Source organism: Sciurus vulgaris (genome assembly GCF_902686455.1).
Source record: "Sciurus vulgaris genome assembly, chromosome: 11".
Classification (NCBI taxonomy): domain Eukaryota; kingdom Metazoa; phylum Chordata; class Mammalia; order Rodentia; family Sciuridae; genus Sciurus; species Sciurus vulgaris.
In genome coordinates this window covers 24,803,435-24,826,386 of record NC_136472.1, presented here as the reverse complement: position 1 = coordinate 24,826,386, position 22,952 = coordinate 24,803,435, and the positions used below count along the sequence as shown (strand labels likewise).

The following is a 22,952-nucleotide window of genomic DNA, read 5'->3' as shown; positions in this document are numbered from 1 at the left end:
AAAGAGGTGAGTCAAAGGCTACATTCCATGTGTTCTCTGTTGGAATTGCAATTCACTTGTTAATTTTGCAGGGAGTCATTTCTGAGGTCTTCTGGTATCATCCTCAAAGTCTGGATTACTTTGTTCCTAGGTGGGTGTATATTCAAGGAGACATGAATATTCCTAGAATGGGGAAGAAAGGTAGTCTTGTTTCCCTTGAGATTAGGTAAGGGAAGAGATGAGGCAGGAACAGCAAGAGAGGGAGAGAAAGAAACAAGTCCATTTAAAAAGTACATTTCAGTGGCAGAGCAGCAAGGGCTGTATTCAAAGCATAATGTGAACCACTGTTACATTTTACCACTGTCAATTTCCACATTCCATTTCTGTGGAAAAATGGGCAATGACATCTCCAAACTGCTTCCTGCTGAAATGGAGCAAAGTTGGCAGAAGTAAACCAAAGTTCTTATTCTCTCTTAGGCGGGACATGGACAGTTAAGGGCATTCAGCATCAGAGCAGATCAGAGGTCCACAGTGGGAGATGGCAGGTGGCTGGACAAACAATACATTGTACAGGGATCATGCTAAGTCATCAATAAATGAGACAGCAAACATCACTTTGTAACAATTAGCAGAGAAGTAATTAGAATTTCATACAGTGTCTGAAAATAATGAAGACAATAACTCAATCTTATCAGTGATAAACAGAAAAAGTTTATCATTGTAGGAGGTTAGGAAGATTTGTAGGTCTATGAGATCAAAACATTGATCAGCTCTTATCTATCAAGATAATTTCTTATATTTGTTAGGTTTTATTACTTGGGGAAACTAAGTCTTAAAGTTTAGGGTTTTATCTGTTTTACAATCTTAAATGATTACTTTGTAACTGGTTAAACTGTTACCTAGATTATAACAATACAGTTGACACCCTAAATATATGACTAGGTATATATATGCATCAGAGTACTATATCTGTCTAAGCCTTGTCTAAGTGTTATGTAAAAATTTGTAAAATGAAAGTTTACATGTTTATTTACAAGAACCAATAAGTGCTCTCTTTTATACATTGCACTGACATAGAAGGGTCACACTGTCATTTGAGGATCTGTCTTATATCTGTTTGCCTTGACTAAGTCAAGTTGTCATCATGAACACTGTTTCCTAAATGTTTAAGAGATTTAAGGCTATCCTTTGATTTTTGTTAACTCATACAGACTTGTGATTATTGTTACCATACACTCTGGATTCTAAATTATACTTTCAAAGTTAAACTTAGTTAAATGAAAAGCTTTGGAGAGCACTTTGCCAAGTTGGTGTTCCCCAAACTATAATTAGGTGTAACAGAATTCTCAGATTTGTATAAAAATAGCAAATTCAGTTGGTATTTATTCATGTCATTTCATGTTTTGTGGCTGGATAAAGAAACTCGCTGTCACAAAGTTATATATACAATTTTGTGTTATACATCACACTGGAATTGGAATTTAAGTGCATTTTTGGAAGATAATAAGGAGAACCTAATCTGTTTAAAGATGACATTGTAAATCATGAAATCATTCTGTCACTTTTCCACAAAAAAGAAAGTTATAAGTTCTCTTAGTCCTTGATTCATGTTTCAGATGTAATGTTATATTATGTCATATGTGAAGAGTCCTGCCTTACCTGAGATAAGGCCCTGCCTTCCACTTTACTCCATGTTAGAGTGGTTCCAAAATAGACAGACTTTAGCTCATTTAAAGTTGTGTTAAAAAGAGATGGTGGAATGAGACGGGCATCATTACCCTTTGTACTTGCATGATTACACAAATGGTATGAGTCTACATGGAGCGCAATGACAGAAATGAAAAGTTGTACCCCCTTTGTGTAAATGAGTCAAAATGCAGTCTGTAAAAATAAAAAAATAATAAAAATATGTTTTTTTTTGTTGTAAATATTACTGTGATCTGAAAGAGGAGATATAATGTATCACTAAGTAAAGATTCAAGAACATTTTGTCACTTTCTTCATGTGGAACTCTGTCATATATGATATGTAAGTGTAATATATATTTGAATTTTTTGCTTAAAATTTGTCCTATTCTAAGGTATACATTAATTTATCTAATTGCTCCTTAAATATTTGTTCTTGTTTTATTTGATACATTTGCATAGTTCGAGCATCTGAAAAATAATCTTTTATGTCTAATATATTTTCAAGTGGAGAGTCAAGTTCTAATATTAGTTACAGAGAAATCCAGTATTTTGAGATGTTATTTTAAACATAGATTAAATCCAGTGTATTTATGTGTTTGTTTACTGCCTGTGTTTGAGTGATGTTATCTGTATTTCATAACACTTCTTTAATTGTCAGACATTTTAATATACTTCAATATCTGAAAAGACATTTTTATTTATTCATGCTGGATATTGACTAGTGCTGAATTTTGGGAATGTACTTTTCAAATTTTACTAAAAATTTTATCACAATTTTGGTGTTTAAATATTGACAGTACTGGTTAATTGGGGGCAAGCTACCTTTTTAACTATATTCGTCTTTCCTAATCATAAACCATAAGCATGTTTACTGGTTTTAATCTGTTTATATTTCCACCAAAATTCCATGTTCAAGGATAACTTTACATTTTCAGGAATGGTAAAGATTAAAACAATTTTCAAGTTTTTATTCAAAAAATTCATATCACCTTTCAGATCCATTGCATTTGGATTTTCACAACAGTATTAAAGAATACCACTCTCTTCCCCCCAAAAAAGAAATTAAACCAGAAACTGTTAACTTTATGGTCATAAATCACATGTCCATAAAACGTCTAAAGTCCTATTGAAAATCTCTTTGTATATCAAATGTGATTTTTCCAAAACATTTTTCATAGGAATTCATACAAAGGGCACAGATTCCTTGCTGTTCTAATTCTTTACAAGTTTGATGACAAATTTCCCTCAGTCCGTAGGATTTACGTTTTATAAAATTTGTCTTGAGTTTGGCAGTTGTGTGACACATTTTACATCAGGTTACTCCAAGTTTCAGAATGGAAGTAAGAGATGCAGTGTGATCATTTGTATCAAATATATTTCCTTTTTTATTGACATATTCCAGGATTTGACAATGAACATGTAGCAAACCTGGAAGAAACATGATTCAATTCAGAGATCCAAGGCAGTAAAACAGGTGAAGCAAAGGAAGATCTCTGCAAGTTTGCTGTTGGCAAAAAGAAATGCTAGAAAATCTTGACAACAGGGCCCACATGATGAGAACTTGAGATCTCCTGGATGAGACAGGAATATGAACTGTGAAAAAAGGAAAAGTCTACGAAGCAATAACCATTATGGAGGCCGATACAAAGGATCAGCCCTCTTCTATAAAGATTGGCTTGTTGCTCTCCCTCTCCCTTCATTTAATAAAACACATTTTTTTAAATCCTAAAGGGAATTAATGAGATTGCTATCCAAAGGTTTAATATTTGGCATAATGAGTTTGCTGAAATATAATGTCACTAGACGTGATCAACTTTTAATTTCAGCAGTTTAAAAAAATTGAGCATGACAGTATCCATCCTGAAGAATAGATGACCTATAGGCTCTTTAAACATACTGGAGATTTCAAGACTCCTATAAAGTAAATTTATATAGTATTATGTAATGCTGGAATGTCATTTTAAAATTGAACTGAAAACTGTGTTTTGTACTTAAAGTATTCACCCTGCTGTTCATGATAAGTGTGAGGGTTTGGAATTCATCACCATCATGATTGATTTTCCGTGCTGTCCTTGTTACTATTGAGTCTGCTCTAATGACCTGGGCTCTATTTGTGAGTAAATATTCTATATATTTTATCCACTTCTGTATCCCTAAAGCCAATTATGCTGGTTGATCCATAATAAACAATCAATATATGTGTTTCCTGAACAAACACATGATTTTGAAAATAAATCATTGATAGTGTTTCAGGTATATTATCCTCTCCCTTTAAATAATCAAACCCATGGAAAAAAATGGAATATGAAAACGTTACCAAATTTATTCTTCTGGGACTATTTACCAATGCGGATGTGAAGACTGCCTGCTCTGTGATATTTTCACTTTGCTATCTTCAATTCTTTCAGGAAACCTGGTCATTCTCTCCATCAGGGGAAGCCACCTTGGTGAGCAACCCATGTACTTTTTCCTCAGCTACCTGTCCTTCATGGATGTCTGCTTTACTTCCACAGTGGCCCCCAAACTGATCACAGACTTAATGGTTCAGTGGAACACCATCTCCTTCAGTGGTTTCATTTCCCAGATGTTTCACACCCACTTCTTTGGAGCCACTGAGATCTTTATCTTGGTAGCCATGGCCTATGATTGCTATGTAGCCATCTGTAGACCCCTTCACTATGTGGTCATCATGAGCAGACGGCATGCTACATCCTTTTGATAGCTTTTGTCATTGGAGCTTTTATCCATTCACTGATGAAAGTGTTGATCATTATTCAACTTCCCTTCCGTGGCCCCAATCAGATAGACCACTATTTCTGTGACGTCTTCCCCTGTTGAAGTTGGCCTGCACTGATACGAGGCTCTTGAAGATCATAATCGTTACCACCACAGGGATGCTGTCCATTCTGACCTTTATTGCCTTGGTAATTTCTTGCGTCATCATCCTGTCCACCTTGAGGACTCACTCATCTGAGGGCCATCACAAAGCCCTCTCCACCTGTGGCTTGCACATCATGGTTGTGCTCATGTTCTTCTTGCCCCTCATCTTCACCTATGTCCCCATGACCGATTCTGTCAGCAATGATAGTGTTTGCTCTGTTTTACACCATGATCACCCCATTGTTCAACCCTCTCATTTACACTCTGAGAAATGCAGACATGAAGAACGCCATGAGGAAAGTGTGGGGCCCACACAAATTGTTGGAAGGGACTTGAAGTCTTGGGGTTGGCGCCCTTGGCCTGATCTTGTTCGCTACACTGAATCAATGTCAGAAAAGAGGGCATGTGCAGAGAGGTGGTGTGCGTCACCCACAGCAGCACATGGAAGAGAGACGACTTCTGGCCACTCTCCTTCTGCTGCTTTACATTTCTGAGACCGTTCACAAGAGAAAGGAACCAGATGATCTCCAGGTCCTTCCTGGCTCTGACATTCTAGCAGTTATTCTGTCCTTCATAAACAAAGACAAAAGGAACATTATGTTACTGATATTGATTCAAATTAGAAACAGTGAGTGGTTTGTCAGTTGAGTCTTGTCTTAGAAAACAATGTACAAACATCCTTTCACAGGAGTTAAGAAACCAAGTGAGATTTTATGGCATCTGAGTGTAACACAGACATTAGAAAAGATGAATTGGAAAAGGCGGACACTTTCCTTCTCTGTATCACCCTTTTTCCCAACCCCAGGCATGAAGAGCAATACTCTCCCAGTCAGAAAAGAAGAGAGAAGTGAACAGTGAACGTGACCATAAACCCCTAGGCAGCAGCTGCTCAGTAAAATCTAGTGCTGTGCAGACTCTTGCAGCACCGGATTCTAGTTTCACTACTTATGGACTAGGCTCTAGCTTATCACAGCACCAGAGGCCCAGAATCTAGGCCTGACTGGGAGATCCTGGGGCTGCCTCACCACTAGTCCAACTCTAGTAGCCCAAGGCTCTCCACTGATCACATCAAAAGACTGACTTTAGCCCCAGGGACTTGAATGGTCCCAGGACCTTAGTCACCAGACTGGCTTCCACAATTTCAGTCTTCAAGCAGACCCTTCTGATACAAGGTCCCAGCTGGCAGCCCTGGACTGAATTTCTGAGTCTGCCATATTGCCAGCTAGATTCTACAGCCATAGATCCAAGCCTGTCCCACAGTACCAGGATTCAGGCCCACTCCAGCACCAGGCTGGCTCTGTGACCTTGTTCATCAGTTCATCATCACTGAATCACAGTCCAGGACAACTTACTCTACAGGTACAGACCTCAGAACGGCACCCATTCTCTGAACTTTCAAGCCCTCCTTCCTGACAAACAGGATTTCATCACCCCAGGTTCCAGCCCTATTTCTGTTCCAGGATACCCCTTGGCCTCAGGCACCACACTGGTGCTGAGCATACAGCTCCATGTTTAATCAGTGTCAGGTCAGTCACCATGGCCTCACACTCAAGGCCAGTCCCATCACAAACAACAGATTAAGGGGCCATTCTTGTCTTGGTAATTCCCATTCCTGGACCAGCTCCCACAATCTCAGGTTCATAGACCATTCTTTTGACCCAGGTTCCAGTTTGTCCCTGAGGAAACTAGCTTCCAGGTCAGCTAACATGCAGGCTAGCCTCAGTGGACTCAGGCTTCAGGCCAATCTTTAAAGGTTTAGGTAGCACCAGTCTGGCCCTAGTCTGCATGTATCCAGTCTCTGTGACTACCTCAGCATGAGGTCAGTTTTAAGCTCTAGGATGGCCTGCATGGTCCAAAATTCTTCAGTATTTAGGGTCCATGCCTTCTCCAGGACATGTAGAGTCCATGTTTACCTCAGCAGACCCCAAAGTCAGGATATTTCCCATGAACTAAAATTCCAGAATCATCCCTGTAATTCCAGGCTCCAATCCAGTCACCACAGACCCCCAGTCTCCTCTGGAGATTCAGTCTCCAGAACAGGCCCTAAGCACTGAGGCTACATGTTCATCTCAGTGTTAGAAGAACAAGGCCTAATCCAGTATTTAGAAGCCCCAGTACATTAGACTGAGCCCTGTGGACACAGGCTGAAGTTTGTTCACCCTGTACATAATCAGGAGACTCATCTTAGCTGGTCCAGGATTCAAGAAAAATTTCATGGACCTAGATACCAGGTCTGCCAATTCCTGCTTACATTTCCCATTTGATCTTGCAGTCTGTGTGCTTTATCCATGAGAACCTTGCTATGGATGGAATGTCATGAATTCACAACTCACATGTTGAAATCCTAACCCCATCAGGATGTCATTAGGAGATGGAGACTTAAGGAGGAATTCAGTTGGGAAGGTAGAGTCCTCAAGCATGGGATTAGTGCCCTGACAACAAGAGAGAAGGGAGCCTGAATTCCCTCCCTCTGTGCCCTCTGCCATAAGAGGACATGGCAGAGGATGGACATCTGAAAACCATCAAGAGGCTCTTTCCAGGAACCAAATTAACTGGCACCTTAATAATGAATTGCCTAGTCTCTAGAACTGTGCAAAATGAATTCTTGAGCCACCCAGTGTTATGTTTTTGTTCTAAGAGATTTAAATGACTAGAAGTCCTTGGTATATCAAACTTATTATTTTTTTTATTCCTGGTCTGAAAAACTTGCATCTCTGCCAATCTGATTGTGGTATTTCCCAGGTAACAGCTGATGCTTTCCTACACCAGCATTGTTAATGCAAATCTTTCTACCCCTGAATTTTCTCTCTGGTAATCTGTGGCTCCATATCTTTCATTCTCTCCAGTTATGAAATAGTAGTGTGACTTGTAACATCATTTTTCCTATGGATCCAAGAAGAGTTGACTTTTGAGATCATTCATAAATTTATATTTGTTAGGATAGAATGGGGACACCCAGCTGGTTGCAACCTGAACTAGATACCAGAACACTGGCTTTAACATGGCACCTGTCCTTACCATTCTTTTAGCTTTTTAGTATTTGAAATCATAATGAAATATTATTATGACTGGTTAATAAATAACATAATAAATATAAATTAAGTACATTTTCTATAAAATATATTGTAGGCAGAATTATTAAGTTTTATATTGAATTAAGGTCAAACTACTCGATATGTAATATAATAACCTTAATAGGTATAATTCCATTTATACTTATGAGTTCTGCTTTTATTGCATGTATTTTTCTGCCATGTGTTATTTAAAATGTATAAAGCATTCTTTATTTTTGAGCTTTAAGTAGTCAATGGTATTTAAAGAATTTAGGAAGAAAAATAATATGTGATTGCATGTTCTACTGTTCTCCATTTCTTCCTGGATTTCTGAATTCCCATCTGGTATGTTTTCTCTTCAGCATGATATATTCCTTTGGTCATGTGTCTCTGCTTTTGATTAGTAGGTAAGGTCATTGTGGTAGTTAGTTTTGTAAGTTGTCTTCACTTAATACAGAATTCTGCATTGGCACTGTTTTTCCTTACTTTAAATGTGCTTTTCTTTTGCAATTCACCTCCATAGTTTCTGATAGAAGTCAGTCATCATTATTATTCTTGTTCATTTGTACATAATGATACAATATGATGTTTTTGTCTCTGCCTAATTTTAACATTAGTACTTTATACTTTTTTCAATGTGATGTACCTATTTATGGCTTACTTTTTTTTCTTCTTGTGGACCACTGATATTCATAATCTAATATGCAAATATTTTAAATATTCTTTCAAATATATTTTCTGTGCTATTTCTCTCTCTCTCTCCTCTTTCATAGTACTCTACTTTTCATAAGGTGAGGTCATTTGATAAAGACCTACTACATGTCACTCATCAAACACAGTCCATTTCTTAAAAAACATTTTTTTCTATAATTTAAAAAATATTTTATCTCCATGTATGTTCTTTTGATTAGTCTTTAACTGATCCTTTATCCTGAATTTAACAGTCCTGATGGTTATACCATTCAATTATTACTTATTTCAGATTTTTCTTCTTTCTAATACACATATTTTAAGTATAAATTCCTTCTTGATACTGGAGTTGTAGCTCAGTGGTACAGAGTTTGCCAGGCATATCTGAAACCCTGGATTCAATCCCTAGTGTATTAAAAACAAAACAAAACAAAACAAAAAACCCCCTTCATTCTAATTTTGCTCTGTCCATCAAGTTTTGATATGATGTATTTTCATTTTTATTCAATGCAAATTTTCATTTTCATTCAGTGTATTCTTTTTGAAGTTGAGTTTCTCTTTGATCTGAAGGGTATTTAGGAGTGTCTTTAATTCCAAGTCTTTGGAGGAGACTTGCTATCCTTCTGTCATTGATTTCTAGTTTATTTACACTGTAATTGGACAGAATATTGTACATGATTTTAAACTCCTTAAAATCCATCCATTACTGTTATGTCTCATCACATAATCTATCCTGATTCATATTATTCATATTTTGAAGACAGATGAAAATAATGTTACTTTGCTGTTATTAAATTGAATGTTCTATAGGTGTCAAATTGTAAATGATGTTGCCTTCTATACACTTGGGGATTTTTGGACTTGTTTTATTAATTGTAAAGAAAAAAATTCTTTAAGCATCTTTTTCTCCACTCGCCTAGTCTTTGATTTTTATATTTTGCAGTGTCTGTCTAGATACATACACATCAGTGTTCTTATGTCACATTTTATTATTGAAGTTTTCAACTACTTATAAAATTATATCCTCACCTTATTTATTCAAAATAAAATATCTGTAAAAAGTTATGTTTTTGAAGAGAAAAGTAAAATAGGCAAACATAGAAAAGACCCTTTTAAAATATTTAAATTTGAGCATGCTAAAATATTTCTATAGAAGGTAGTTAAATTCTTTTAATGCAAATTATTCATGATTTGTATCAGCTTTCAAATTAATGCTTATGAATATTTAATACTTCTCAATATTTAAAAATGGCACACAGAAATTATAGTATTGTGCATTTAATAAAGTTATGTATGTCATCTGTGTTGCACACTAGGGAAAACTTTGGGTGTTTTGAGTGCATCAATGTGTTAATAAAAGATGTGCTTATACCAATTTTTTAAAAAAAATTCCCATAATACATTTTATAAACAGATAATGGAAAGTTAGGCTTTATGTTGTGAGCATAACTTTTAAAAATATATTTTTAGAGCAGTTTTAGGGTCACATGAAAATTACACAGAAAATACAGAGAATCCTTGATACCTGCATTTGGCTCCTTACAGTTCTCTGCTGTGGCCTCTTGCATTGGTGTAGAACTTTTGTTAAAATTTTTGAACCATCATTAATTCATTTTTAATGAAATGCACACATTATGTTGCCAATTACTTTTTGTATTATAGAGTTTTATGATGCACCTCTTGTCATAGCACCTTAAAGAATAGTTTTGCTGTCTTGAAAATGTTATGCACTCCACTTATTTTTACTCTTCTTTTCCTGAACCCCTGGAAACCACTTACTTTTTTTTACTGTCTTCAGTTCTGCCTTTTCCAGAAGGAAATTTTATAATTCATACACTATAGTAAATATTTATTACAAGGCTTAAAATTCTCCTTTTGGTATATCATACTTCGTTAAAATCCATTCATATTTTAAAATTCATTAACATCAACTGGTTATATATATGTTTTTACTTTGCAGTACTGGGAATTGATTCATGGGGTGCTCTACCATTGAGCTACATTCATAGTCCTTTTTTAAAATTATGAGACAGTGGATCTCACTATGTTTAGGAAGCAGTCCTTGAACTTGTGATCTTCCTTTTTCAGTCTCCTGAGTCATTGGGATTGCAGGTGTGCACCACTACATTTGACTTAACTATTTATGTTCTTAGTTTCTAGTTCATATAGTAAATATATCATTTTTTATTTGAATTATCTGTGCCACAATCATAATAACATCATATTAGGAGAAATAGATTAATTTAACAAAACTTGATGTCAATCCTCCAAATTAGAAGGAATCAAATTAGGAACATAAAGTATATTTTAGAAAATGAATGTCTTTATTAGCAAAGAAAACAAAACAACTAAAGTGTCCTTAAGATCTAAGGAATCCTTCAGAAGGGTTACATTTCTCCTCATATTCTGTCATTGTTCCAGAAAGTTCTATGTAAAAATGTGGTGTGAGCCCACAGTATATACCTTTAAGTTTTGGTTTGGGGATTATTAGATTATCTATAATGTACATGATAACAAGAGACTTTTACAATTATTTGCATACGGTACATTCCACTGGTCAGGAAGAACAAATAAGTTGAGGTACATAATCATGTACAACAGATTGAATTTTCTCATAAATAAGGTTATATGGAAGAGCGAGAAGCTGCCAGTCTGTAGATTTGAGCATGTGGAACAATTTTGAGAAGGAGAGAATACCAGGCAACAATGTCCAAAAATAGGCAAGAAAAACAGTAAATTCTACAAGAGATATTAGGCAAATAAAAGAAATAGGGACACAGACATGAACAATTTTTAAGTCAGTGACCCCTACATACCTGTTTGCACCTTATTCTGTCTCCTTTTCTACATAGAATCAATTCAAAGTAGCCAGTGTCCATGTACACATCTTTTCCTAGGGACTATTCTGAAATACCTGCTATCAGAAGTTAAATTTTTCTATTTACTACTTCTAGTTTAATCCAAATTTAGAAGGATTCAAAACCTCCATTCATCTCATGTCCTCTGAGACCAGTTTCTTGCTCCACAACTTCCTCATGGCATTTTTCACTTCTGCATTCCTCAGTGTGTAAATCAGAGGGTTCAGCAAAGGTGTTCCAATGGTATAAAACACAGCTATCATCTTATCCATGGGGAAGGTGGTTGCAGGTCTTGTGTATATAAATATGCAAGGGACAAAAAACAAGATGACCACGATGATGTGAGAGATGCAGGTGGAGAGGGCCTTTCTCCTCCCTTCTGCACTGTGGTTTCTCAGAGAATGCAAGATGATAACATAGGAGAACATCAGCACGACAAATCCCACTGTACAAATGGCCCCGCTGTTGAACACCAGGAGTAGGTTGGTCACATATGTGTCTGTACAGGCGAGCTTCAACAAGGGTTCCAAGTCACAGAAGTAGTGATCGATTTCATTGGGACCACAGAAAGGCAAACGCAAGGCAAGAAAAATCTGAACTAAGGAATGTGCACAGGACCCCACCCAGGCCACAGCCACCAACACACTACAGACCCGGTGGCTCATGATGGTCATGTAGTGCAGGGGCTTGCAGATGGCCACATAGCGGTCAACAGCCATGAGGATGAGAATGAAAACCTCCAGAGAGCCAAACAAGTGCAATGTAAAGACTTGGATTATGCACTCACTGAAGGAAATAGTGGTCTTCTTTGAAAGAGAATCCACAAGTGTTCTAGGAGCTATGGAAGTAGAGAAGCAGGTGTCAGATAAGGACAAGTAGAAAAGGAAGAAGTACATTGGACTCTGAAGTGCCTGACTGGTCTTGATGGTGGTGATAATCAGCAAGTTACCCACCAGCATCCCCAAATAGAAAAGTAAAAATATGACAAATACTATTTTCTTTCTCAGTGGATCCTGTGTCAACCCAATTAGGATGAACTCAGTCACATTATTGTTCAGCTGCATGATTTCATGAAAGAGGAGAATGACCTAGTGTGGGATGGCTTATCTGCAAAAGAGAGTGGATTTCATTTATGGTGTGTTCTGTTAAGTTATGGAATATATTGAGCAAAATAGTTCATGGTGCTGTGTGTGATTATGGGATATTTAAAGAAAATACAACATTAATATGTACCTTCCAGATATGATCTCTTAATAAGTCATCTCAACATCGTTTCCTCAATTTCTAGTGACCACTTAGTAGGATATTATTTTTAAATAAAGATATGAATATGATATATTCCTACATAATTCTTCAATTACAACTCTTTCTTAGCTTTGGCATAATTCTGATTGATTTTGCTCCTTAGATATTACCCCATGTTGTTACTTACTTCATTTTATTCCATATTAAAAAGTCTTGGCAGTATGTCTGCATGGTGCAACATTTAGCATTAGGGCACATTTGATTGCCCATGGTATTTCATGAAAGAGCATAAAGTCACATACTATCCTCAAACCCATCTATTTCTATGTGTAATGGATGTCATATTTATTAAACTTTGTTACAGAAATGTGCATGGTTTTTAACTACATAATATTTCTACTTTTCTGCATTATTTCCCAGCATATATGCCAGCTTGAAAAGAGGAGTAAGAACCACATTATCTTATCAATGATTTTGTAAAACCTTCAAGCATCTATATGGCATTTAGTACTTGACATATAAAAGAAACTGAAATGAATGTTTTCTATGGTTTAGTTTAGCTCCAAGATCCCAATTCTCTTTGTGTTCCTTCCATTGCTGAAAACAATCTTAGAGCCCTCAGAGTCCCAAAAGACATTTCTAATGTAAAGGGCGGGTTATTCTACTTGACAGTTAAATGTTTTCATGGTTCAGGTTTTTAAATTAATTTGATATGAATTGGTTTTGTGTGGTGGTTACTACCGATCACTTGGTTAGGACCAGATCATAATCTTTATGTTCCAAACCTCACATTCCTGGAGCATACCAGGAAGGCAGAAATCACAGGGGATGTAGTTTAAAATGAGACACAGTAGTCAGTAACCGATTCCACTCAATCTCTTTCCATTCCTGTTATACTCAATGCTTATTAACCTTTCAAATGTCACTTTAAAATAAAGTTTTCACTAGTACATTATAGACATACATTATACTTGTATGGAGTTCATTTTGACATTATCACACATGCATGGAATATAATTTTTTCCATTTCAGACCTCGGTACTTTTCCTTCCTTCCTCTCCTCCTTCCTCCTTCCCCATCTTCCACTCACTCTACTGGTCTTCCTTCTATTTATTTATTATTATTTTTTTAATTTGGTGCTTGGTAGATATATAGGAAAATGAAATTTACTGTGATATATTCAAATATGTACATACACATCTTTTAAAAAAGATTTCTTTTCCCAATTTGGAAAAAAAAAATATATTATCATGAAATTTCTAGTCAAGATGTTGTTTTAAGAAAAATTCTATAGACATAAACTGAAATGCTGTGTATTTAAATGAAATGCAGAAGACACGCTTAACTTATTGTTTCCCCATATTTCATTCATAACAGCAATAAATTATTTTGAAAGATGTGAGTGGATCAAAACACATACTATAATGGACTAAAATGCCACAAAATTTTACTTCTGCTTATTTTTTTTTTTCTTCCTTGGTAAATTTTAATTTCAATAGATTTGAATATACCTTTTCCCAAATATAAAGCACTTTTGGGGAAGTGTCTGAGGTAGTTAGTTTGAGAGGAAAAGAAAAACAAAATTCTTTGTACTACGTAACATTGGGCAAGGATATTAACTACAAAGAGTTAACATGGAGTTAATATGGAGTCCTGACACCATAATCATTGCAATAAGCTCATTTTCACTTTTATCTATTCACAAAAGCATTTATCACAAATATTGACACTTGAGTAGTAAGTAGGCACTGGAAGTAAGATGATGAAAAAGTGCCTATGTCTCCATGATTTTAGTCATCTCTATCAGTGTGTGAATGTGTATGTGTGTGTGTGTGTGTGTGTGTGTCTGTGTTAATATATAAAACTATATATAAAAGTATTATATATATGTATATTTTATATGTATGTATATAACATCATTCCCATTAGCTTAGCCATTTTTGGGAGAAGTTTATTTCTTTCTTACATTTGTACATGTATTTTAAGATAAATTATGCATCATTAATACATATGATTTATTTAACTTTTAAATGATTTTTGATCCTTTTAAAATATGTAATTAATAGTGTCAGAATAACCTTAAGTGTCCAGCAACATCTGTGCCCACAAAGCTCATTTCAATCCTTTCATTTTCCAGATAACTATAGTACATTCATCATATATTTCTTAATATCATTGAAAACCATTATCTGTGCCCTCCAAGTATATTTCAAGATTTTTTGACTCTTATACACATCTCATTTTGTAACCTACAATACCCTGCAATCAAGAAAATAGGACACACAGTTCTCAAACCACCAAATATTTACTGAAGTATGTTTATATCACGTTAGGTTCGGCTGCGTTGGAAGCATACTGAAGGCTAATCTGCATATCCCGTGGCATCTTTATGATCGGGAAACAAAAACTCCAAAAGTTAAAAGCACAGAATGTAGTCTATCCAAGCTGATCATGCTCTCTTCTTTCCAGAATTGCTTTTCAATTTCCACCTAGTTAACTTCAGGACTTACCTTCCGAGAAAAATCTCCAAGACAGCTTTTAATAATCGTATCATGATGAAGACAGTTCTCACTCCTGCTGTCTAAAACCTTCCTTGAGAGATTGTAAAATAACATCACATATTACTGCTTACCAGACAAAATTCCTTTCTAAAGTAAGAGTATTGGAAAAATATGTGTTATCAGGATATTATGCTCCAAGTTCCAAACCAACGCCTGCACAATGTAGGTATCCTCTAAATGTTTTTGAATTAACCATTCTTTACCACTTCTGACAGGCAATTGCATTTGTCATTGTTGTGTTACTACTCTAATTATTAAACACATTCACACCATTAATTTACTGGACTTTCTATCTATCCTGTATGTAGAGACATAAACATACTCCTACTTTATAAAGCTAAGAACAAAACAAAACAGAAACCTAAGACTGATTTTAAATAACTTTGTAAATTAACTCACAACCTGAAGTACAGGATTTTGAACTTTGTAAAGCACCATGTTGTGATGTATGACATCGGGGATGTAAAACTCACAAAATTACCATTTTAGAGTGTTTATCTTATTTTTGTTTTTTTCCTCAAGAATCTTTCCTCCTTAAAGATGAAGGAAGAGGTTTTACATGTCTTCCTGGTATTAATTCATACTTTCATGTGTGTATCTGTGGGAATAAACATAATGGTTTGGAGACAAAACATCACTGCCAATAGGCACATCCTTAATGCCAGGCACAGTGGTGCACACCTTTAATCGCAGCTACTGGGGAGGCGGAGACAGGAAGATTGCAAGTGTGAGGCCAGCTTGGCAACTTAGGGAGACCCTCTGTCAAGATTTTATTTAAAAAAAAAAAAAATGGGATGTAGCTCAGATGTAGACCGCTCCTGCCTTCAGTCCCTATCATCAAAAATAAGCATCAAAAAATAAATCACCTAAGAACTAATGTATTGGCCTCAAATCCTCAGTCAGAAGTGGCCAAACTTAGAATGAAAAAACTTGTCACAATGACATTAATAAGCAGATAACCTGTTGGCGTGGTTGGCACCAGAAGTGCTGAAAGCAAGGGAGGCAGCATTGTGTGGAGGATGGAGGAGGGAGGGAGGCAGTGTCAGGGGTCTCCTGTGATTCCTGCTACAGAGGGAGACCACAGCCAGGGGCTCTGCTGCTCCTTCCAGCCTCTCTCTCAAACTACAAAACCTCCTGGATTCAGTCTATACATCTGGAAAATCTCTACACTCACTTCATTCTATTCAGAATTTCCCATTCTTTGTTGGAAAACTGATATGCACTCCCATGGTGTTTTATCCCCCACAAGCCAAATTTGGGAGTAATATAATCTACTCTCCTTGAGCTCCTTACCTTATGAAACTGAATACCATGATTCCTGCTTACTGGCCAAGATCTGCCCTGGAGAACAGCCCTGTATATGGTCCAGAGCTCATCATAAAATTCAGAACCATTGCCTTTCACTGTGTATCTGGCTGCCCCAAATATCATCACATCAATATACTGTTATTCCTCTTTGTAAATGCCACAGACAGTGCAGGAGCACTGTGGATAAGCAAGGGTAGATTGGACAACACAGAAGAAATCCAGACATGAACAAATATCTAGGTAAAGGGAAGACTCTTTAACCAAACTACTTTCAGGAAATCCTTCCTGTGATCGTTAGATCTATCTATCGATCTATCTATCTATCTATCTATCTATCTACCTACCTACCTATCTTTCACCTTCATTATACAGTGTTTAGTTTACAAAGCATCATCTTGTTTATTCTGAACAATAATGTTTCAATTTATAAGTACCAGAAATGTCTGCAGTTCAAATTATGCTCTTTACGTACCATTTAGGAAACTGGCAAGGAATACTAACTGTATACTGTGAAAATCAATATGTATTTAAGACCCTCACTCAGAGATGGAAAAGCTGACATTCTTTAGTAGCTTGTCAAAGTCATTATTTCCTATAGCCATTTCTCTGAGTTCTGATCAGACATAATCTCTTCTCATTTTCTAGTACCCACACACCTACTGAGGATGTATTCTGCCCAGCAACCTAATTTAAAAACATTAACACTTTTTTATACATTCTTCCATTTGAAGAAATAATGCTAAATCTTAATTATGTTATCTCTTTTCTCCCACATAATGATGACTTTCCATGCCTGGTGCTCATAAATTATTAGTTGAATTCAAAAAATCATCTATCTCCCAATACTTGTTTTCATTAATTTATTTCCTATATAAACATTAATCTAAAAGAAGCCCCATTGTGTTGTTCTTTGTTTTCAAAAATATTTTCCTTTCCCAGAATATGTGTCAGTAATGTAGTTAGGAGACCTATAGAACTAAAAATTGAAAGTTACATCTTATTATTTTGTCATGATGTTTCTGTCCACAATGATGGACAAAACTCTCACTTACCTGTTAGAGAAGTCTCTGTATTAATATCAGGTGTGCTCATCGTATTTCAATAGTGGCCTTTCATAGAAAACTGAAAGAATAGTTCCTCTCTCTATTCCAGGAGGGATATTTTAAGACTGAATGATGTAAGGCATTAGTATCCAAAAGAGTATTATTCCCTAAGGGTTCCTGTACTTTACTATCCATGAGTATCTCAATTGTAATATGCTTAAGTTTTGGTTTTCTACTTTACTATAAGAACAGCAAGCAGCCGGACATGGTGGTGCACACATGTAATCCCAGCAAGGCTGAGGCAGGATTGTGAGTTCAAAGCCAGACTCAGGAAAAGTGAGTCACTAAGCAACTCAGTGCGACCCTGTCTCTAAATAAAATGCAAAACAGGACTGGGAATGTGACCCAGTGGTGGAGTGTCCCTGAGTTCAATCCCCAGTACCTCCTGCAAAAATAAATAAATAAATAAATAAATAAATAAAATAAAATAAAATAAAGAAAGAATTGAAGAAAATCCTCCTCACAATAATTGTCAGATACAAACAAGAGTTTTGACATATTAAGTGCTTCAGGCCAAACAAAGCTCCAGAATAAAAGAGAAAAATCACCAATGGATAATAAAGCAGGAAAAAAAAAAAAAAAGACTGTGTCATTAGTGAAAAAGGAAGTGAATGATCAGTACAGGACTCAATCCCATCCGGTGCCCTTTATTACCTCATCTTGCACTAAAAGACAAGTTTTCTAGGTCTTGTAATTTATTTGCAAGGTCAATCTAGGGAATTTAGTGTTGAATTCTGAAATCGCAGGTTCCAAGCTGTGGGCTCTAGACATCCCCCACTACAAACCACAAATTCATAGCAAATATTATCAGGATTAATATGTACATTGAACATGGATTGCAAAATAATTTTCAAATTAATTTCCACTTCTTTTGCCAACTCATATGAGTAAAAAGACACCTTATGAGTAAGATATTTGTGTTGAAATAATTTTATTTAACCAAATATTTATTGACTGTTTTTTGTATGCTATGTTCTGTGATTGTCACTTTGCAAAGTTGTAGTTTCAAGTCACATACATATTCCATGAGGCATAAGTCAACAATAGTTCATGAGAGAAAAGTGAAGCTCATAGAAGTTAAGCAGCTTGCTCAGCTTACATGCTTGTAAATTCAGTAACAAAATCTGCACTAATGATTACCTCATTCCATGGTTTTTACTATTTACACTTATCTTTCTACACCATTTAAAATAAAAAAACACAGATAACTAGAAAGCCCTAGAACACATTTCTATTGGCTGAGTGATGTAGCCTCAGGCTGTGGAGTTTAAAATCCATAGTAATTTAATGAGAACGTGTTGAAATTCAGGAAGCCATGGGTTATGCAAGTTAAAATATTCAGTTGACAGATGAAGACAGACGAAGGTTTATTTAAAAGGAAGAATTCCTGGGCAGGGCTGAAGAATTGGTTTTGGTAATAATAATTTTTTTAAAATACTAACTCAAATTATGATATTGGGTGAGTTCAGTGAGAAACAATTTGAGATATTGGAAAAGTTAATGACCTTTATAATGATGTAGAATGACACCAATCTCCAGCCAAAGGGTAATTTTGGAGTGACTACCCACCCTTCCACATGACTGATCTAAAGAGAAACTAGGAATTCTAATTGTCCCTGCATTTAGAAACTTAATTTGCTTGAAAATCATCTTTGACAGAAGCCATGGTTCAAAAATCCCGTATTGGGGTTTAGGAGTGTGCATACATATGCATGTGTGTGTATATGTGTGCAGGTGCATTGGTGTTATGAAAGGAGAAGATCAAACAAATCTATGATGGACTCATATTCCTGTGGTGTAATAAAAATAAGATCCTCATCATGCCTGATGTGTCAGTTGTGGGACACCAATGTGAGCACTGGGCTTTATTATTTCTCAGGAAACAAAAACGAAGTGGACACAAAAACAGAAAAAGAAGCAGCTATATTTTTTTTATCCATTCATCTGTTGAAAGACACCTAGGTTGGTTCCAGAGTTTAGCTTTTGTGAGTTGAGCTGCTATAAACATTGATGTGACTGTGTCACTGTGGCATGCTGATTTTAAGTCCTTTGGGTATAATGAAAAATTATACTCCATTTATGTATCATTCATCAAAATGCATAAATGCATTCTACTGTCATTTATAACTTACTAAAACAAGTAAAAAATTTAAAAAGAAGCTACTTAGTGAAATTAAAATGGAAGATATTTTTATATATCAAAAGCACTAGTAGTCAAATTAAAACCGAGAAAATAAGCCAAGCATGGTGGTATACACCTATATACACCTAGGTCATCTGAAGGTTGAAAAGAAATAACTACTTTGACCAGGAGTTCCAGGCCAGCTTGATCAACACTGAGAGACTCTGTCTTAAAAAATAAACAGCAAACTGCATACCTAAAGGACTTAAAATCAGCATACTGCAGTGATGCAGCCTTGTCAATGTTGATAGCAGCTCAACTAACAATAGTTAAATGATGGAACCAACCTAGGGGCCTTTAACAGAGGAATGGATAAAGAAAATGTGGTATGTACACAATAGAATACTACTCAGCCTTAAAGAGGAATGAAATGGTATGGTCTGTATGTATTAAGTTGAGGTAAATGAAATAAGTGAAAAGACAATCATCAACTTTGTAATATTTTTATTCTAAAAACCAGTTTCCATCTCTTTGCTCCTCAGTCTCTGAAAATATGTTGTATCTTCATTATATTTAAATAAAACTTTCAATTTGGTTTGCAATATCTATTATCTTATCCTTCTATTTCTTGAATCTCACAGTTTTGTTATTATAATGCCAATGTGCTAATTACTTAAATAGCTACATATCTCAAGGTTTTTCACTAGCACATTTAGGAATCTCATAAATGGTGTGCTGCTTATCTTAACAGCCACAGTAAACAATAGAGAAAAACAAATTTAGAATATAACAAGTAAAGCCTCTGATTAAAGAGAATGTAACTTTTCAAACCCCAACTGGTGGTGAAATTAAATGTGAAGTTCTGATACAATAATCCATCCCTTGACCCTAAAATGTTCATAAGGAAGCCCAATACTTTGTTGGAGATCTGTTATAGAGGAAATTAAATACCAAGAACTCTACATTATTGGGGGGTACTCACAAGTTTGAAGAGTTGGGATTTGATAAATGTCTTACTTCTTACCAAACCCGTATTCAGACAGTGTTGTGAGATGAAGTTCACAGGCAGCAATGTCAGAACTGAGGTCTCAGAAAAACTATAAGCCAGAATTAAGATTTCAGGGAAGCTCCTGTCTATGAATCAGGAGCATACATAACTCATCAGTAAGAAAATCAAATATAATATTACAGCTCAAAGGCATAGCCAGGAAGGTAGAAAATAAAGACTCCAAAAAGTCTATTGGAACAAGATTACCTGAATACTCTACCTAGCTCTGACACACACAAAGTGAGTTAAAATTAATATGGTTTGTTAACTAAAAAAATTAAGAACCTGCAATATTCAGATGAGATTGTATTTCATATCTGTACTTATTCATCAAATCACAACTGAATATGTATTAGACTTGGCCTTCAATTCATCGCTTACTTTCTGATGCAGTTTTAACATGCCACAGCTTTCTCATGGCATTTTTCACCTCTGCGTTCCTCAGTGTGTAGATGAGTGGGTTGAGGAAGGGAGTTCCAATGGTATAAAATACTGCCACCATCTTGTCCATGGGGAAGGTGGTTGGGGGACGTGTATATATGAATATGCAGGGACCAAAGAACAAGACCACTACAATGATGTGAGACGTGCAAGTGGATAGGGCCTTTTTCCTCCCCTCTGCACTATGGTTTCTCAGAGAATGTAGGATGACAATGTATGAGATCATCAAAAGCATGAAGCTGCTTGAGCAAATTGCCCCACTGTTAGTCACCAATAGCAGATTAATCTTGTAAGTGTCCATACAGGCGAGTTTCAACAAGGGCTGCAGATCACAGCAGTAATGGTCAATCAAATTGGGTCCACAGAAGGGCAATCTCAAGGCCAGGATAATCTGAGCAGTGGAATGTATAAAAGACCCTATCCAGGCAAGAATAATCAAGAGGAGACAGACCTGCCTCCTCATGATCCTTGGGTAATGCAAAGGCTTACAAATGGCCACATAGCGATCAGCAGCCATGAGGATGAGGACAAAGATCTCCATGCAGCCAAATAAGTGAAGAGCAAAGACCTGTGTCATGCACTCATTGTAGGATATGACTTTTTTTGTAGAGAGAGCATCCACAATCAATCTAGGGGCTGTGGATGTGGAAAAGCAGGAATCAGCAAAGGACAGATAAAACAGGAAGAAGTACATGGGGCTCCCAAGTGACCGGCTGCACTTGATGGTCACAATAATGAGCATATTCCCCACTACGGTCCCCACATAGAAAATTAAGAAGATTAAAAACACCATTTTCTGCCTCAGAGCATCCTGTGTCAACCCTAGCAATATGAACTCAGTCACGTTGTTGTTTTGCTGCATCATCTCAGTTGATGTGGGGGCATGGTGGGTTGGAAACCCTCAATCTGCAAAGGAGAAAAGAAGAAAATGTAAAATGAATACTAAATGTTTCCTGCAAATATAAATTATCAGTCATGAAGCTGAAACTTTCCAAGGGATTATCATCACAATTCTATGTAATTTTCTGAATAAAATTTAATTTCTAGAAGTTTTTTAATGCATTCAACAATTGCATGTGAAAATAATGAAATATGAAAGTAATAAAAAGCAAAGTCTTCATTAAGCAAAGTGAATAAAACTCTATTGGATTTGTTATCAGAAGGTAGCTCCCAATCTTAATGTGTTTCATTAGTTTTCAATAAGGACCTATCATATTAGGACGGTGCAGTGCAAACCTAGAGAAATCTTACATGATTTACTTCAATAGCCTTTCACATTATTTGATCCTAGAGTTACAATTAAAATGCATAGTATTTTGAGCACTCCAGTGATGATCGTTTAAATACTTGAGATTGTCTTCTTTACCCCATTATATTTACTTGTCCTATATATAAGACACCTATAAAAAGTTGAATTAAGCCATTTTGTAGATGTTCTATAAAATAATATAGTTTTTTTATAGATGTCCTGTATGTAAGATGGTTGGACATAATAGGTTAATATAATCTGAGAGCACAGTAGGGAGAAGACCAGAAGGAAGAAAAGAATAAAGAATAAAATTATTACTGTGTGACAATTCAATTAGTCTGTTCCAGCAGCATCAAACATTTTAACCTCTTGACTAATTTTATTTTTTTAACAGTTACTTCTTGAATTATCTAGTTCTTTTCAATTCTAACTTCAACCCCTACTTAAAACATTTTTTAAATTAGTCTTGATATTCAAAGCTAAATTTCCCCCTTTGTAAAAATTTTTCTGAGGTCCTCAGCAAATTTACATATGAAATAAACAGACCCTGAGACCAATACGGAGAACAGCTGACATGAACAAAAACATTTCTCTAAATTTCAAGTTTATGAGTGCCACTAGGGGTTTAGAAAATAATTTCTGGATGCTTCATTCATTAATTAAATTTTCAATGGAATTCTTAGTAAGTATACTCCTTTCTATATCCTGACTTCAAATAAAAGAAGAT

At 35.7% G+C, this 22,952-nt stretch overlaps 2 protein-coding genes and 1 pseudogene across 3 annotated transcripts; 1 reads left to right on the top strand and 2 right to left on the bottom strand.

Annotated features, from left to right (window-relative positions):
- The first annotated feature begins 3,964 nt into the window (after window positions 1-3,964).
- On the top strand, window positions 3,965-4,883 carry LOC306638503 (olfactory receptor 4P4-like; annotated as a pseudogene). The gene has a single exon. The product of its transcript is annotated as an olfactory receptor 4P4-like (transcript).
- Window positions 4,884-11,279: 6,396 nt separating this feature from the next.
- On the bottom strand, window positions 11,280-12,212 carry LOC306639035 (olfactory receptor 4C16-like; the record flags this gene model as incomplete). The annotated part of the gene is made up of 1 exon (XM_079102479.1): window positions 11,280-12,212. The coding sequence occupies one exon, from the start codon at window positions 12,210-12,212 to the stop codon at window positions 11,280-11,282; it is 933 nt and encodes a 310-aa protein (XP_078958605.1).
- An 8,693-nt stretch (window positions 12,213-20,905) lies between these two features.
- LOC306638995 (olfactory receptor 4C11) lies at window positions 20,906-21,912 on the bottom strand (the record flags this gene model as incomplete). Its single annotated transcript, XM_079102444.1, has 1 exon — window positions 20,906-21,912. The coding sequence occupies exon 1, from the start codon at window positions 21,839-21,841 to the stop codon at window positions 20,906-20,908; it is 936 nt and encodes a 311-aa protein (XP_078958570.1). The 5' UTR covers window positions 21,842-21,912.
- Window positions 21,913-22,952: the final 1,040 nt, after the last annotated feature.